General features: G+C 36.5%; 1 protein-coding gene across 26 annotated transcripts in view; it reads right to left on the reverse strand.

Moving 5' to 3' along the window:
- Window positions 1-19,717, reverse strand: part of RBM26 (RNA binding motif protein 26) — an 83,946-nt gene that overhangs the window by 60,424 nt on the left and 3,805 nt on the right. For 14 of the 26 annotated variants that reach the window (XM_045480282.1, XM_045480252.1, XM_045480242.1 and 11 more), the window contains exon 2: window positions 15,029-15,139. The exons of the other annotated variants lie outside the window; for them this stretch is intronic. In XM_045480282.1, the coding sequence (XP_045336238.1) occupies window positions 15,029-15,114 (86 nt within the window). In that variant the 5' untranslated portion in view covers window positions 15,115-15,139. The remainder of the gene's footprint in view (window positions 1-15,028; window positions 15,140-19,717) is intronic. 26 annotated transcript variants of the gene reach the window in all.

Here is a 19,717-nt window from a genome sequence, read left to right on the forward strand (position 1 = left end):
GCTTTTATTTAAAAGGGGTACATCTATCTGGGGCTGCTGGGTGGTTCAGCTGGTTGAGCGTCTAACTCTTGATTTTGGATCTTATGTTTTGTGGGTTCAAGCCACACAAGCCTGCTTGGGCTCTCTCTCCCTCTCTCTGCCCCTCCTTCCCTGCTCGTGTGTACATGCACTTCCTTTCTCTCTCAAAATAAATAAATAAACTTAAAATATAAAAGGGTTACATCTATCAGTATTTACCAAATTAGAAATTAAAACTGAAAATAATTTAAATTTAGTATAAAATAACAAATCATAAAATAAGTATAACAATTATTTATATAAATATAAGTCAAAAAATAACAAATCTACAATTTAACATAAACGGCCCTTTGGGCAGGGTAATCAAAAGGAGGAATTTAATAAATGGGAAGTGTAAAGCTAAAGCTAACTTTAGGCATAGCTGGATCCAGGAGTTGAAATGATGTCACCAGGACCCTCTTTTCCATTCTGTTTTGCCCAGAATTCGCTTCATTTTAAGGCAGGCCCTCTCCAGGTGGCAACAGAGATGACCCTGAGCAGTTCCAGGCTTATGCATTCTGATAGCTAGTGAATCCAGAGAAAGGCAGCTGCCCCTGGTCCTTGAAAATAACTAATCTTTGGGGCGCCTGGGTGGCGCAGTCGGTTAAGTGTCCGACTTCAGCCAGGTCACGATCTCGCAGTCCGTGAGTTCGAGCCCCGCATCAGGCCCTGGGCTGATGGCTCAGAGCCTGGAGCCTGTTTCCGATTCTGTGTCTCCCTCTCTCTCTGCCCCTCCCCCTTCATGCTCTGTCTCTCTCTGTCCCAAAAATAAATAAACGTTGAAAAAAAAATTTAAAAAAAAAAAAAAAAAAAGAAAAGAACTAATCTTCTCCAGTTTGGGTCCTATCCCTACACAAGGCAGGGATGGGCAGAGTTCCATGACTAATAGCCTCCTCTGAAACTAAATACCCTGTTTTTTGTTTTTTTGGTTTTTTTGTATGAAAAGATAATTATATTTCCACAACAAAATAAAAATGTAGTGAGAGGACTGATGATGTTTCACAATTTTTGGAAACACCATTAAATGTATGGCTTAAAAGAAAACAGACCAATTCTAATATCTACTTTTATATTCAATCTGTTGGGATATGCTATTCTGGTTGAAATACATAGAGAAATCTGACCTCAAACAGATGAATAGTTGGAAAAGTGAGGACTTCACAGACCTTAGTCTCAGGAAAGCCCAGGAGTCTTCCCACCACACTTGAGAACCACTGTTTTAAAATTCATTTAGAGGGGCACCTGGGTGGCTCAGTCAGCTGAGCATCTGACTCTTGGTTTCAGCTCAGGTCATGGTCTCAGTCTTGAGATTGGGCCCACCTTGAGTAGGGCTCTGTGCTGGGCACGGAGCCTGCCTGGGATTCTCTCCTTCCCCCCTTCTCTGCTCCTCCCCCTGCTCACGCTATTGCCCATGCACTCTCTCCCTCTCTCTCAAAATAAATAAACTTTAAAATTCATTTAGAAAGTATCTGTTAAGTATCTAATTCAAAGAAAAAGTCGTCAGCTTCTCAAAGTTAAGACCCACTAACTCGGATTGTAAAACCGTATTGTTCATGGAACCATTACTCAGCAATCAAAAAGAATGAAATCTTACCATTTGCAACAATGTGGATGGAACTAGAGTGGATTATGCTACGCGAAATAAGCAAAAGATAAATATCACAGAATTTCACTCATATGTGGAATTTAAGAAACAAAACAGATGAATATAGGTGAAGGGTAGCAAAAAGAAGTTAAAAACAGAGAGGGAGACAAACCATAAGACACTCTTAAAATGCAGAGAACTGAGGGTTGCTGGTGGGGTATTGGGTGGGGGGATGGGCTAAACTGGCAATGGACATTATGGAGGGCACTTGTTGGGATGAGCACTAGGTATTATACATAAACACATGTAAGCAATGAATCCACTAAATTCTATTCCTGCAATCATTATTACACTATATGTTAACTAACTTGGATTTAAAAAAAGAAAAAAGAAAAAAGAAACAAACCTCTATATTGTTCAGTGCAAAGAGTAATAAATAACCCAAATGGCAAACTGAGCACAGACACGTGTGGTTATAGCATGTTGTCACAGAACTCTTTCTTAAAAGAAAAGTGGGGACCGGAAGTGAGGTGCTGATACGGCAGCCCACAATAAAACCCCACATTTCAGTACATGTTTTACATTCCAATTCATGGAAAAGTTGAGTTTTCTGGGAAAGGACTCTGGCCTCCAAAGGCATCCTTCAGTTACTCATTCACATTCTACCTACTTATAAACCAAATCTGAGGTACTTCATTCCTTCAGTTACTAAGGAAGGAAGAAGCTAGGAAGTGTTTTCTCTCATGACCAAGAAGCAGCAGAATTATCCAACAGAAATAGCACTCATAGAATCTCCCTTTCTGAACACACATGAGCAAATTTTAACACCTTGGGAGAGATAAATAATAACAAAATTCAACCAAGTAGAAACATTTTATAAATTGCCAGACCTTAAGATCTACACATATTTCTATCACTATTAAATTGTTACTCTTGGTATGCTTGTCTGTTTTCCCTACAGAGATTCTAGGTAACTATGTCTACCTTTACCCCAGACCCGACCACAATGTGTTGAGAAATATCTACTGATTATCACATTATGTAAGGGTATACTAAATCGAGAGCATTATCAACAAAAACTCACAAAAAACAACTCTCAGTTTAGGTCGAGACCAATTATGACACATATAAAGGTGTACTAACAAGTTTAAAGATCTGTCACAGATACAAAAAAAGTCAATAAAACATCTCCTAGCACACTGACAAGTCCTTCCTCACTGCCTTTTCCTCCTATAACCTCACCGCTGATATGGTCTTCATATACATTTAGTACAGAAACTCCCAAGAATATCACCATCTCTCTTTGTACCTCCTGCCAAAGTCCAAGTTCAGGCATTCACAACTCACTCTTAAAGCTACAAGAAAAAAACTGCTGGGGCGCCTGGGTGGCGCAGTCGGTTAAGCGTCCGACTTCAGCCAGGTCACGATCTCACGGTCCGTGAGTTCGAGCCCCACGTCAGGGTATGGGCTGATGGCTCAGAGCCTGGAGCCTGTTTCCGATTCTGTGTCTCCCTCTCTCTCTGCCCCTCCCCCGTTCATGCTCTGTCTCTCTCTGTCCCCAAAATAAATAAACGTTGAAAAAAAAAAACTGCTAACTAATATTATGTCTCCAAAATGCTACAATCTAATCAAATCTCTACACACCACAGTATCATTCTTTAAAAAAAAGATGTAGGGGCGCCTGGGTGGCGCAGTCGGTTAAGCGTCCGACTTCCGCCAGGTCACGATCTCGCCGTCCGTGAGTTCGAGCCCCGCGTCGGGCTCTGGGCTGATGGCTCGGAGCCTGGAGCCTGTTTCCGATTCTGTGTCTCCCTCTCTCTCTGCCCCTCCCCCGTTCATGCTCTGTCTCTCTCTGTCCCAAAAATAAATAAACGTTGGAAAAAAAAATTTTTTTTAATAAAAAATAAAAATAAATAAAAAAAAGATCTAATTAAGTTACTCCCCAGCTTGATCTTCCCCAGTACTCCATAACCTAGTCCCCCAAATGTCCAAACATTTCAGCATGGCAATAAAACCTATTCTTTACTCTGAAACCAACAAACACTAGCTAGATTCAAAAGACTCTTCCTAACCAAAATGAATAGTTATAATTCCTCGCAGAATGGTTTTTCCAATTTTGGCTATTTAATGTAACCAGAAGATCAAAACTTTAACACAATCCAATTTGAGAAGGTGCATGAAAAACTTCACAGACTGGTCACTGAAAGTTTATGAACAGTTTTCAAAATGGGATCTGTGTCTTGCACTGTCTCCTATTATAAAGAATTAAACTTTATGAAAAGTAAAATAAGGGGGTGCCTGGGTGGCTCAGTCAGTTGAGCTTCCGACTTTGGCTCAGGTCACGATCTCACGGTCCGTGAGTCCGAGCCCTGCGTCTGGCTCTGTGCTGACAGCTCAGAGCCTGGAGCCTGCTTCGGATTCTGTGTCTCCCTCTCTCTGACCCTCCCCCATTCATGCTCTGTCTCTGTCTCAAAAATAAATAAACATTAAAAAAAAAAAAGAAAAAGTAAAATAAGAAACGGAGATATCATGGGGCACCTGGGTGGCTCAGTCAGTTAAACGTCCGACTTCGGCTCAGGTCATGATCTCACAGTCCATGAGTTCGAGCCCCGCGTCAGGCTCTGTACTGACAGCTCACAGCCTGGAGCCTGCTTCAGATTCTGTGTCTCCCTCTCTCTCTGCCCTTCCCCTGCTCATGCTCTGTCTCTCTCTGTCTCAAAAATAAATAAAAACGTTAAAAAAAATTTTTTTAAAGAATTGGAGATATCATTTAAAAAATAGTACAAACATATAACACATTGACAATTTCTTATAAAATGCCCCAAAGAAGTCCTAAATTACATATCTTAAAGTACTTATTACATTTTAAACTGTATTACAATCATCAGCATCACAGTGGCCTGAGTCATTCCCTTTTTCTCTCCTCTTTGCTTTACACCTAATTGGACATCCATAACCAAAGGAGAAAAAAAGTACCTCCACACGGGATACCAGGACACCTGAGAGATCTATCCATCTGTGCACCTTAAAGTGAGTGGACTGAACCAGAGAGGCTGCAACAAGAGCAAACAAGGTGGTGGCTGGTCCAGCAGCAAGCCAGCAAGCCTTTCTGGCACAGGAGGTGGAAGGTAAAGGCGGGAGACTAGGAGTCTGTCTACCTGACCATGCATACAGTAGTGGCAAAACCCAGCTGCTCTCTCTGAAGAGAGACCACAGTGCCTGCGAACAGCAGAAGGAAAGGGAAGTAGGCAAAGAAAACTGAAGGAAAGTGTCTCTTGCTATCTGCCAGGGGGAGGAGGGGGAAAGGGGGAGTAAGAGAATAACTCATGGACCTCTGGTACCCACCCCACCTTGAAGATTCCCCAGCAGGCCCCTGGCATACCCAAAGCCCCAAGTGCTAAATATACACCTCTCCTCAAGCTCTGCAGCCACCTTTGCTCCTTTTTCTTTTTCCTTTTAATGCATCTGCTTACAACCTTAATATGAGTTAGTTCTGGTAAGAGAAACCAAAGACTTGTGCTATAGTGCCACCTTCTGGAAAACAAAATGAAGGCTCCTAATTACAAATCTGTTGAATTCTCAGAATCAAAGTAAACAAAACCTTGCCTAAATAAGAAAGGTGTTCACTACTTCAAATGGAGCAGAGGCACTTTCCATCTGTAATATGAAATCACAAAAAGAAAATGACAGTTTTCCAGCAACTGAACCCAAAGGACATAAAATATTGTAATCTAACTGATAAAGACTATAAAACAACTATAAAACAGCTATTATGAAGAAATTCAATGAGCCACTCAAAAACTCAGAAAGGCAATAAATGATCCCAGGAACAAAATTAACAAACAAGAGTATTCTGCCAGACAGGTTAAAATTCTAAAAAAAAGAAAAAAAAAAAATTCTGAAGTGAAGAAATGAATATATGAAGAATGAATTATAATACCCTGGAAACAGAACAGATCATATGGAAGAGTAAGAATTAGCACACTCAAGGATAGTAATATTGATATGATCCAGGTGGAAGGGGAGAAAAAACTAAGATTTTTTTTAAATGTTTATTTTAGAGAGAAAGAGGCGGGGTAGGGGCAGAGGGAAAGGGAGACAGAGGATCTGAGGCCGGCTCTGCACTGTCAGCAGAGAGCCCAATGCAGGACTTGACTCCTGAACCATGAGATCATGGACCTGTGCCAAAGTCTGACACTCAACCAAGCCACCCAGGAGCCCCAGATTTAAGATTTTTAAAAAGTAAAAAAAAAACCCTGGGGTGCCTGGCTGGATCAGTCAGTAGACCTTGATCTCAGGGTCTTGAGTTCAAGCCCCATAATAAGGGTATCTCAAAAAAAAAAAGAGGGAGAAGGGAGCACAGAGTGTACTTAAATGATAGTTGAGAACTTTCTAAACCCAGGGAAAGAACTGGATACAACTCCACAATGCTGACAAAACACATTATTATACCAACACACAAAGAAAAACTTCTTTAAGACACATTGTATGAAAACTTTCAAAAGTCAACAATAAAGAATTATAAAGGCAGCCCAAGGAAAAAAGCCAGTAACCTACAAAGGTACCCCACCCCATAAGGCTATCAGCAGGTTTCCCAGCAGAAACTCTATAGCCAGGAGAGAATGGAATGACACATTCAGAACACTGAATGATAAAAACAATCAAGAATACTCCATTGGCAAAGTTATCTTTGAGCTATGAAAAATAAAGAGAAGTTTTCCTAGACAAACAAAAGTTGAGGGAGTTCGCCATCACTAGACATACTTGTAAGAAATGTTAAAAGGAGTGCCTCAAGCTGAAATGAAAAGACCAAAGTACAGAAAATTCTGATTAAGGTAATAAATACTCAGAATACTCAATATTAGAATAATGTAACTCTTTTTTAAGATAGTATATTAAACTCTTAACTACAGCATAAAGATTTTAGAAAGTATTAAGAAATAACTATAGTTACCTCCTGATAATGAAATCACAATATAAAAAGACATAACTTACAACATCAAAAAAATATAAAAGGGGAAGAGTAAAAGGATAGAACCATTATAGGCAAATGAAGATAAATTTTTCATTAGCAGAAAAAGGACTTCATTACCTCTGAAATGTTTTGTGTAACCTCATAGTAATCACAAAGCAAAAATCTACAGCATATACATGAAACATCAAAAAACGGGAGACTGAGCAAATCACCATGGAAAACCAACTTACAGACAGAAACAAAAGGAAAAACAAGAGAGAAACAAAATAACCAGAAGGAAAAATATGAAATGGTTGTAGTAAATCCTTACATATCAATAATTACCCTAAGCATAAATGAATTAACTCACCAATCAAAACACAAAGTGGTGGCACCCAGGTGGCTCAAATCATCTGAGCATCTGACTCTTGATTAGGTCATGATCTCACGGTTTGTGGGATGGAGCCTGTTTGGGATTCCCTCTCTCTCCCTCTGTCCTTCCCCTGTACGCATGGGTGTCTCTCTCAAAATAAACTTAACAAAGCAAAACACAAAGTGGCTGGATATATAAACAAAACAAGACCCAACTACATGCTGCCAATAGGAGACTCATTCCACTCTAATGACACGCGGGCTGAAAAGTGATAGGACAGAAGATGATATTCTAAGAAAACAAACAAACCAAAAAAAAAAAAAACAAAAAAAAAAAACAGGTGAGCAGAGCCATTATACATGAAAAAAAATAGACTTCAAGCCAAAAAGGGTAACAAGAGTCAAAGAAGGTCATTATATAATGATAAAGGGGTTAATACATCAAGAAGATATAACAATGGTAAATATATACATTCCCAAATCCTAAGCACTGAGATATATGAATCAACTAAAACAAATCTTAAAGGAAAAACAGACAATACGGTAAGTAAATATGAGAGACTTCAATATCCCACTATGTGAAGGATAGATTATCAAGGCAGAACATAAACAAGGAAGCACTGGAATGAACCACATTTCAGAACCAAGTGTTCTTAACAGACATATAGAACATTCCATCTAACAAAATAAACAAAATAAACATTCTTCTCAAGTGCACACGGAACATTCTCCAGCACAGAGCATATGGTAGGCCGCAAAACAAATCATGACAAGCTTAGGAAGCCTAAATTCATACCAACTATCTTCTCTGACCACAATGGTATGAAACTAGAAACCAACAAGAGAAAAGTAAGATCTACAAATATATGGAAACTAAGCAACACACTTCCAAACCAATGGATCAAAGAAGAAAACAAATAGGAAATAAAAAATTATATCAAAGCAAATGAAATAAGAACACAATATATCAAATATTGTGGATGCAGCAAAAGCAGTTCTGAAAGGAAAAATTATAGCAGTAAATGCATGTATTAAAAAATTAGAAATAGCTCATATAAACAACCTAAATTTACACCTCAAGGAACAAGAAGAATAAGTTAGGCCCAAAGTTAGCAGAAAGAAGAAAATGGTAAGGATCAGAGTGGAAATAAATGAAATAGAGACCAGAAAAACATTAGAAACCATCAATGAAACGAACACCTGGTTCTTTGAAAAGATAAACCTTACAAACCTTTAGCTAGACTAAGAGGAAAAGAAGTGAAGCCTCAAAAAACAAAAATAAAATTAGAAATGAAAAACATTACAACTCATATTACAGAAATACATAAAATTTTAAAGTACTGCTATGAAGAATTATATGTCAACAAATTATATAACCTAGAAGAAATGTATACATTCCTAGAAACATACAACTGACCAAAACTGAATAAAAAGACATAGAAAATCTGAACAAATAACAAGTAAAGAGACTGAATCAGTAATCAAAAACTCCCAACACAGAAACCTCCAGGACCAGGCAGTTTCACTGGAGAATTCCAAGCAGCATTTAAAGAGTTAACACCAATCCTCCTCATACTCTTCCAAAATAGCAAGGAGGAGGGAACACTTCCAAACTCATGAGGCTAGCATTACCGACACCAAAACTTGGTAAGAATACCCCCCCCCAAAAAAAAAAACAAAAAAAAACTACAGACTACCATCCCTAATGAATACAAATGCAAAGTTTCTCAACAAAATATTAGCAAACCAAATTAAAGAACACATTCAAGGGATTATACATCATAACGAAATGGGATTTATCCCTGGGATGGAAGAATGGTTCAACATATGCAAATCAACAAATGTAATACATTACATCAATAAAATGAAAAACAAAAATCACATGATCATCTCAATAGATGTAAAAAAAGCATTTGACAAAATACAATATCCCTTTATGATAAAAAATCTTAACAGGCTGAGTAGAGAAGGGCCAGAAATCAACACAATAAATGCTATCATATAGGAAAACCTCACAGCTCATATTATACTCAATGGAGAAAAACTGAAAGCTTTTCTTGTAAGATCAGGAATAACACAAGGATGCCCACTCTTATTCAGTATACTACTGGAAGTCCTTGCTAGAGCAATTAAGCTAGACAAAAAAGTAAAAGGCATCCAAATTGGAAAATAAAAAGTAAAACTGTCATTATTTTCTGATGACATGATTTTATCTATTTAAAAAAAAAAAAAAAAAAAAAACTCTGAAGACTCAACCAAAAAACTTTTGGAACTAATCACTGATTTCAGTAAAGTTGCACAATACAAAATCAACATACAGAAATCACCTGCATTCCTTTATACTAATGATGAATCATCTGAAAATAAAGAAAACTATCCCTTTCACAACAGCACCAAAAATAATATATAGGAATAAATTTAAACAAGGAAGTGAAAGATTCGTACAACAAAAAATACAAGAAATCAAAGAAACAAATGGAAAGACATCCCATGTTCATGGACAGGAAGAATTAATATCATGAAAATGTCCATCATTGCCCAAAACAATCTATAGCTCGTGCAATCCTTATACAAATTACAATGTCATTTTCACTGAAATAGAAAAAATATATAATGTATATATTCTATTATAAAATATACATAAATATATATGTTATACATACATTATATATATATACGTATATATAACCTACATATTCTATTCACTGAAATAGAAAAAATAAGCCTAAAATTAGTATGGAACCACAAAAGACCCTGAATAGTCAAGGCAATCTTGTGAAAAAAACAACAAACCTGGAGGCACCATACTCCCTGATTTCAAACTATATTACAAACTGTAGTAATTAAAACAGCATGGTATTGGCATAAAAACAGACACACAGATCAACAGAACAGAATAAAGCCCAGAAATAAACCCACACACAAATGGTCAATTAATTTATAATAAAGGAGCCAAGAATTCACAATGGGGAAAGGACAGTCTATAGTCTCTTCAATAAATGGTGTTGGGAGGGGCACCTGCGTGGCTTAGTTGATTAAGCATCCAACTCGATTTCAGCTCAGGTCACAATCTCATGGTTCGCGGGATGGAGCGCCATGTGGGGACTCTGTGCTGACAGTGTGGAATCTGCTTGTGATTCTTTCTCCCTCTCTCTCTGCCCCTCTCCCATTCACGTTCTCTCTCAAAATAAAAATAATAATTTGAAAATGGTGTTGGAAAAACTGGGACAGCCATATGCAAAAAAATAAATAAAACTGGACCAGTATCTTATACCATATACACAAATTAACTCAAAATAGACTAAAGGTCTAACCTTAAGACCAGAAACCATGAAACTCCTAGAGGAAAATATATGTGATAAACTCCTTGACATAGGTCTTGGCAATGAGTTTTTGAAGCAGACACCAAAAGCAAAAGCAACAAAAGCAAAAACAAACAAGTAGGACTACATCAAACTAAAAAGCTTCTGCAGAGCAAACAAAACTGTCAACAAAATGAAGACAACCTGCAGTAAGGGAGAAGATTTTTGTAAAGCATAAATTGGAAGCGGTTAATATCCAAAAGATATAAGAACACGGTCACTCAAACACAAACAAAACCAAACATTCCAATTAAAAAATGAGAACTAAACAGCCATTTGCCCAAAGTGGACACCAAAATGGTCAACAGACACATGGAAAAGATGCTAAATAGCACTAATCATCAGGGAAATGCAGAAACAACAAGATACTGCCTCACACATATTAGAAAAGCTACCACTGAGAAGACAAGAAATGACAGATGCTGGTAGGGATGTAGTGAAAAGAGAACCTTCTACATTATTGGTGGGAACATAAACTGGCCCAACCACTACAAAAAGTAACATGGAGGTTCCTCAAAAAATTTTAAAAGATCTATCATTCAAGCCAATGATTCCACTTCTGGGTATATACCCAAAGAAAACGAAAACAGGATTTTGATGAGATATATGAATTCCCATTTTAATCATAACACTATTCACAATGGCCAAGATCTGAAAAGAACTCAAATGTCCGTGGACAGATAAAAGGATAAAAAAGATATGGTACATATACACAATGGAATATTATTCAGCCACAAGAAAGGAAGATATCTTCCCTTTTTGACAACATGGATGGACCTTCAGCACATTACACTGAAAGCTAAAAAAGTTAACTCTATTAAAGACAGAGTAAAATGACAGTTACCAGGGAATGGGTGGGGGTGGGGGGAGAAGGGAGATAAGAGTGATGGTGTTTAAGGGTACAACTCGTGATGAATAGTAAATAGGTCATGGAGACCTGATTCACAACATAATGGACACTGACAATAATATTGTATCATAATTATGTGATAAGTATCACTACACTGGCAATCATACATATGAAAATATATAAATGTATCAAAATAACATGCTTTATACCTTAAACTTACACAAAGTTACCCAGCAAATTTATTCAATTAAAAGAAACTATTACAAAGAGCAACAAATGACCTGCTGAACTGCATATTTTAATGCTTATATGCATAATTTGTAATCATTCAATTATTTATCATTTGCAGTAACTTTTTAAGATTTGTATGAATCTTAAATTTAAGGTTTGTATAGACGTTTTTTCATAACAACTTTTTAATTGCCAGCAATGGAAATTGCATAAGCAATGGAAAAGTAGTAACTGGGGAATGTAGGCATAGAAGCAGGGAGTGTAGGAATAGCAGGACACAGAAAGTTACAAAGCAAAAACAGACCAGAATTTATACAGACATATTATCTCTCCTTCTGTCACTTTTTAAATGGCTGAGGCAAGAAAACTAGAGAAATTACTTGCCACAACGCAGTACGCAACTTCATAAAACAAGTTCATCTGAACTACTGGATTTAAACCACCACCACCAAAAGTACACCTGGTTAAGCTTTCAAATACACATCTCTTAATGTTAAAAAGGCCTCCAACAGCAGCATTAGGTGACATCTGGAAAAGAATTCTTCTCTAATGAGACTGGGAGTGGGGGTGACGAGAAACAAAGAAAAAAGAGAAGGGAGGGAAGGGGAGAGAGATATAGAATGAAAGGGAGGGAAAGGAAGGAAAGAATAAGGGAGAGAAAGAGAAAAGAAACAAACTACATACAGGAAGATGTTCATTGCAGTTATTTATAAAGTAAAAAAAAACCTAGGACATGAACTAAATGACAAGAATATGGCTAAGTAAACTACGGAAGAATCACTCAATAAAACTGGACTCAGCTGTTTTAAAAGTATAAACACTACATATTAACAATGCTAGGGTAGGAAATATGAAGAGGACTTTAACTTTTCATTTCAAAGCCTTCTGGGAAGTTTTCCTTCTTGTAACTATGTGCAGGAATTTAATACTTTAAGAAAATAAGTTAATGTTTTTCTTCCTTTTTTTTTTTTAAGTTTGTTATTCATTTTGAGACAGAAAGTGCAAGTGGGGAAGGGGCAGAGAGAGAGGAGAGTGAGAATCCCAAGCAGGGGCTCAAACTCACAAACCGTGAGATCATAACCTGAGGTGAAGTCAGACGCTGAACTGACTGAGCCACCAGGGCACCCCACTAAGGTGTTTTTTCCTAAAAAGTTAATGACCATGTCTTACATAAAGCACTATTAAAACAAATTATAGGGGTTCCTGGGTGGCTCAGGCAGTTAAGTGTCTGACTTCAGCTCCAGTCATGATCTTCCGGTTCATGAGTTTGAGCCCCACATTGGGCTCTGTGCTGAAAGCTCAGAACCTGGAACCTGCTTGAGATTCTGTGTCTTCCTCTCTCTCTTCCCCTCCCCCTCTCATACTCTGTCTCTCTCAAAAATAAACATTAAAAATTAAAAAAAAAAAAGCAAATTATAGTATATTCCCATAACATAATACTATGGAACCACTGGGGAAAAAAAAAAAAACAACAGGAAACTACTTAAGAATATACTCATATGAGAGGATATGTAGCACGTCTGTTACCTGTAATATCAGTTACAGTAAAAATGAATAAAATTATCCTATGTTAAAAAATTACAGTCAGCTCTTGAACTAACAAGGGTTAGAAGCACCAACCCCACACAGTCAAAAATCTGTGTATAACTTTTGACTCCTGCAAACATCTTTGTTTCTTCTTCTTTTTTTTTTTTTTTTTTTTTTAAAGTAGGCTCCATGCACAGGAAAAGCCCAATGTGGGGCTTGAACTCATGACCCTGAGTTCAAGACCTGACCTGAATTGGACACTTAACTGAATGAGCCACCCACAGATGTGACCAACAGTGAGATCATGACCTGAGCAGAAACAGTCATTTAGCACACATTTTGTATGTTATATATGATTACATACTGTATTCTTACAATAAAGCTAGATAAAATGTTGAGTTATTACGAAAATACATCCAAAATGCTGTAAAATATCCATGTATAAATGGACCCATGCAATTTAAACCAGGGTTGTTCAAGGGTCAACTGTACACACCTAAATAAACATAATACATGTATATTTTTATATATATACAATTATGTGTTTATGTACAGGGATCAAGAAGGGGCTAGGAAGACTCACTTTTAGCTTATATTTCTATACTGTTCAAATTTTATTACAAATATGTATTATTTTTAATTAAAAACAAAAACTGTGTCCAATTAACTAGTCAAAACTAAAAATAGCATGGACATTATTATAACTACACAGCATGCATTGGACAATGGAATACTACACAGCAATAAAAAGGAGCTACAGATATATGCAACAATATGGATAAATCTCAAGAACATCTTGAGTAGTAAAAACAAGTCTTGTTCAAGAGTACCCATTTTAAAATTCCATTTATATGAAGTTCCATAATAGGCAAAACTAATATATAGTAAATTTAAAAAATCAGAATAGTGATTGTTTGTATGGATAGATGGGAGTATGGGGAGGAGAATGAGGAAACTTTCCAGAATGAGGGTAATGTTCTTTATTTTAATAGGGAATTGAGTTACAAAGATGTATGCATTTGTCAAAGTTATCAAAGAGTACACTTTAAGATCTGTATATAAATTATATCAACTTTTTTAAAATTACAAATACTGAACTCTTATGATATGCATGATAAGTATTTAGGGGTAAATTCACTGACATTTGCAATTTACTTTGAAATAAATCAAAGGATAGTGGCACGTACACTAAAATGTTAACAGGAGAACCTAAGTGATGGGTATATATGGGTGCGTCATGTGATAAATGTACACACTACAATAGTATTTGTTCAGTTCATCAATACAGATGGTTAAATTATGGCATATCCACTGAAATACTATGCAGCCTTAAAAAAAAAGACAACACTTTTATGTATTATACAGAATGACATCCAAGTATGATACTAATTATATAAGAAGCAGAAAGAATACATAAACTTATTTGCTTGTATGTTGGTAAAATAGCTCAAGAATCACTGAGTACCAGATTTCAAGTGAATTTCATTATTTCATACACATATACAATAGTAAATATTACTCCAAGTTAAAAATAAACTTTTACCAATTTGAGGTTATTATCTGTAGACTAACTGAGGATTTTTCCACTGAGATTCTTACACTGAGAAGAGGTAATGGGAGTAAGTAATAAGTCTGGTAGGGGAGGGCTTATACCGTCCACTCATTTCTCTCATTTTCTAGTTTCTGGGGCTAAGGAAGCAGGAGGAAGACAAAAAATTCCTAGAAACCATTTAGCTCATGCCTGAATTAGTCATTCTTGATGTTAGACACCAAACACTGGAATATCTTATTTTCTGTTTTGCTAATAATACTATCCCTGTCTCTTGATTTATGCATATAGAATAATTTTATTTGAAAACATTATAAGCCCAAGATAAGAAAGTGCTAAAACATATAGAAAATGCTAAATCCATTTTAACTAGTCAGCGTTCACATGGAAAAGCCAAGTTGCTATGCAGCAGTGAAATGTGGTGATGAGTCAACTCAACAAATGTTAAAGGGATGAAGAAGGCAATGAAAAATATTTTAGCCAATAATTAATTATAGAAAAACTCTTCTACCAGCTGTAAAATTCATTAGACTAGAATTACCATATATTAATTCTTTTCTGGGCAGCTCCATGGAGGCGAGCAGCTTGCACATAACAGTATTCAAAAATGCTTTGAGTAAATGTCATTAATACTCTTCACTGTCCTTTCCCCCTAAAAAAAAAATCACTTAAGCTTTACATAATGAAGATGCTATGAAGTAAAAATAAAGAGAAAGAGACCCAGGAATTAATAACTTTTCAAACTGCTCATATATCTGCTGCTCTGAAATAAAATTCTAAAGTACGGTAGATTCTTTTTTTTTAAGTTTATTTATTTATTATTTTGAGACAGAGTGAGAGAATGAGAATAAGCGGGGGAGGGGCACAGAGAGAGGGGGGTAGATAATCCCAAGGAGGCTTTGCACTGTCAGCACAGAGCCCGATTCGGGGCTTGAATTGACAAACCACGAGATCACGACCTCTAAGCGGGAACATTAATCAACTGAGAAAGCCGAGGTGCCCCTAACGTATGGCACATTTTATAGTTTACACTCGTTTCTGCTTAGGTTATGGTTATATAAACTACAAATATCAACCAGTGCATTTAAACATACCACACACAAGGTATTGTACTGGGTGTTGTACACAACAGGAAGACATTTAAAATTTAAGACTTGGAGTCTACTTTCAAGAACCTGAGATTCTAATAATGAAGCTAAAATAAGTAAGGATTACTAAACAAGTGTGCAAGTGATGACTGTCACAATCGACACAAACTAGTTCTAGGCGGAGAATCACATCACGCCTTCCAATTGGATGGATCTTATAAATAACTTTCTGAAAGAACTAGAATCACCCTTGACCTTTGATTTCAACTTATATAGAAATGAAACAGAGAAAGGCAGTATATCATAATCTACAAGGCTCTGATATCAAAATGTCTTGTTTCAAATCTTGTCTCCATCATTTATTAGCTATGAATGAAGCATATTACTTAATCTTCCTAAGACTCAATCTCCTCATATTTAAAACTGAGATAACAGAATCAAGCTCACACTCAATGAATACACAATGATTAGCATAAGATAAGCGCTCAATGTTACCCTCTAAAAGTTGGGAAAAGGGGACAGTATGTGATGATACAGAATCACATATACATGATACACATGATACAAATGTATCACAAATGTATCACAAATGTACAAATGATACAAATGTGATGATACAGAACCACAATGAAAGTTCAGCCTTGCTGAAATTAAGACACACACAAAAAATAGGAAGATACAAACCGGAAAGGTAAACAGATTACTGTATATGTTTGAAAGCCAAGTCTAAATGTACGCAACTTATTTAGGAGTGCTAAAGATTTTGATCGGACAAGAAGATATAAACAAGGCTGGGCATCCAGGATGGAACTAGAGGGGAGAAAAAACCCAAAAGGTTAGGTAAGGAGTGCGAGGCCCCCTACTGAGCAATGTCATTATTAAGAATTATTAAAAGAAAGAGACAGGGGCACCTTCAGCTCAGGTCATGATCTCACGGTTCGTGAGTTCGAGCCCTGCACTGGGTTCTGTGCTGACAACTCAGAGCCTGGAGCCTGCTTTGGATTCTGCGTCTTCCTCTCTCTCTGCCCCTCTCCCATGTGCCCTCTGTCTCGCTCTGTTTCTCAAAAATGAATAAACGTTGAAAAAAAAAAAAAACAGGAAAGAAAGAGACAGACCTAATGATTAACTGATGCAGGAAAGGAATGAAGTAAGGAAAAGCCAAAAAATAAAATTCCAAGCCTGGAAAATCTGAGGAAATGAAATGGAAATCAGTGAATTCAGAGAACATTTATTCTCAGAAATGTAATTTGAAGTTCATGGGAGAACCAGGTGGGTATTTAGCTAGCAACTGGAATAAGAGGTTAAGGCTTTGAAGAGTGATCAAGTCCTAAAGGTACATATGTGAAAAAGTAATGCAGAAACTAGAGGTTCTCTTGGAAAAGCTCTGAAATTCAATGCAAATGTGTATATAGCATATGCAATATCCTAAGGAAGGAAGTCTTTAATCAAACTTTCAAAGACTCTACAACACACACACACACACACACACACACACGGTTTTTAAGAACCACTGGCACAGATTATAATAGAAACCATCCATGGAAATGAATGTGCAAGAGAGGACAGGAGTAGAAACAGTTGAGGAAAAAAAGGCATGGAAACAGAACTTGAAAAAATACAATTAAAAGGCAAGAAAAAGAACTAAAAAGGGTAGGGCTGATTTGCGAAGAAAGAGAAGCAATGCATTAGGGATTCAAAATATGTGATGTTAAAAAGGCAGCATCAACATTGTTAAATGTTATACATATAGGACAAAGAATATAAAATGTATATAAGAATCTCTACATTTAATTAGCATAAATTGGTAACACTGAAATATGCAATTTGAATATAAACAGAAAGAAACTACATGACAAGGGATTAAGAAGTAAATAGTTGGGGCAAAGGAATGAAAAAATAAAGACTACTATTTCTAGATTTACGAGTAAAAGGAAAGAAAGCTAAAGCTAGTATGAAAGTAACTAGAAGTATGATTTTATTTTTTTGTTTTCACTACCACTGTTGCTGAGTTTTCTTCCTTAAAGACCAGGAAAATGAGTTTCTAAGCCCAAGAGGGTCTGTAAAAAGAGAAAGATCAAAGGAGGGAAACAGGAATAAAGTTCAGGAGTAAAAAGACCACCTTTCAGTTCTTCCTGTAAAACAGGAACAAAAATAATTGTAACGTGGTGAGAAAGGTATAGTTAACAAGTGTGAGTGAAGGGAGAAAGACTACAAAAGTTCCCAAAGAGGTTTCTTTCTTACACTGTAAAGCACTGATAACCATGACACTTTAGAACTTTATTCCTTTATAATTGCAGCTAGTATTATGAAAATGTAACAGTAAAAAGTGCATACAGTTACAAGAAAGAATACATGGTATTGTGTAGTAGTAAATTAAGAACATGGCTCTACAATCAAAAAAGTCTGAGTTTAAATTACTGTTTAGTCACATGCTATAGCTAGCTGTGTGACTCTGGACAAGTACCTTAACTTCCTGCTTCAGTGCCCCAGTGGCATCACTTGCAAAATGGAGGTAACAGTGCTTACCTCATAGAACTTGGAAGTAATACAAAACCTTTCAACAATGTATGCAAATACAGGTGGGTAGCGCCAGCAGCAGTGGTAGTGATAATAGTAACAGTAGCAAGTAATGTAACCTATTTGTGTTTAATCAAGTAGTATTTAAGGAAGGTCGACGGGGTAAACTCTTAAAAATGTGTCTCAATTCTTTCAACTACAGAAGAAGTATAATTCTACCTATTATACCAGTAAGGAAAGAGGAGGTTCATTTGCTTAGATTACTCACTAAGTGGCAGATCTGAGATGTGAACACCAGTCCACGTGGATCAAAGCTTGGCTTCTTTCCACTACACATTACCTCCACAGCACTACACAGCAGCAGGAGGACAAAACGCGGCATTGTGTTCTTTACTATTAAGGTCACAAAATAAGGGTACATCATTAAGTCTATCTGCCTCTCCATTTTTTGAAAAATTAAGGAGTTTTTTTTTTTTATTTTTACTTGATTTTAAGGCTTCCCTCCAGCTAAAAAAAGTCCATGATTTTATTAAATTACCACACTTGGTGATGTGTAAACTCATAAAAACATCTTAGAATACAGCAGAAAATCTTTTCTGTCTAGAAAACAAAAACAGAAAAACCGAATATCAAAAGAAAAAAAAAAAAAAGCTTAAAAATTTTTCCAGGACTTCAAATTAGCAAAAAGAAATGAATGTTAAAGACCAACATCTAATTTCATTTTATTATTAGCAAGCATGACTAAGCAAATGTTTGAGAATATAGTATCAATCTTAAGTATTTTAAGATGCCAATTTTAACACCTACATTTTCAATAATTTATGTGAAAAACCCACAAAACTCAAAACCCTGACATATCTACAGACCTTACAATCATTAAATGCAGATCTGCCAACTTTCATTTCATGCCAAAACAGTGCAACCAGGCTGGATTTCATATTTGTTTTTATGTCAATCTGAAAGCTCTCCGGCTTCTAAAACCCTTCAGCGGCTTCCCACTATCCTTCAATTAACATCCAAAATCCTTAACATGACTCAACAAAGTCTTGAATGTTCCTGCTTCTCTCTCTGAGCTATCCACTGCTATTCTTCCCTTTGCTTTTTTTTATTTTTTCCAACTTGTTTCAATTTCCCCAAGACACTTTTTTTCTTCCATTTTTGGGCTTTCATACAATCTGTTTTTCAAAATCTAGGATGCTTTCACAGTTCTCCATTCCCATCTTTTTGGCCTAGCAAACTGCTCTTCATCCTTGCAGACTAAGATAAAATGTTACCATATCAGCAAAGCCTTTCCTGACCTCCCAGACATATATTTTGACAGCATTCTGGACTTAGTAACACTCACTGGCCTTGTAATTACTTGTTCAACACGTCTTCCCTGCTAAGTGGTAAACAATACGAAGATAGTCCTCTCTGCTCATTTCCCACTATCCCCAATATCTAACACACTGCTCAGTACAAAGTAGATTAAGTACTCAATGTTTGCTGAATTAACATACTCAAAATGCAGAGGAAGTCCAAAACCATGAGATGCTTTACTAGCATGAGTAACTAGATAGTTCCACACAAGTTCTGAGTTACATCTTACCCTTGGTCCTTCAAATGTTCTCCTTCAAACAGGTGCT

The sequence above is a fragment of the Leopardus geoffroyi genome, chromosome A1 (assembly GCF_018350155.1).
Source record: "Leopardus geoffroyi isolate Oge1 chromosome A1, O.geoffroyi_Oge1_pat1.0, whole genome shotgun sequence".
Taxonomy (NCBI): domain Eukaryota; kingdom Metazoa; phylum Chordata; class Mammalia; order Carnivora; family Felidae; genus Leopardus; species Leopardus geoffroyi.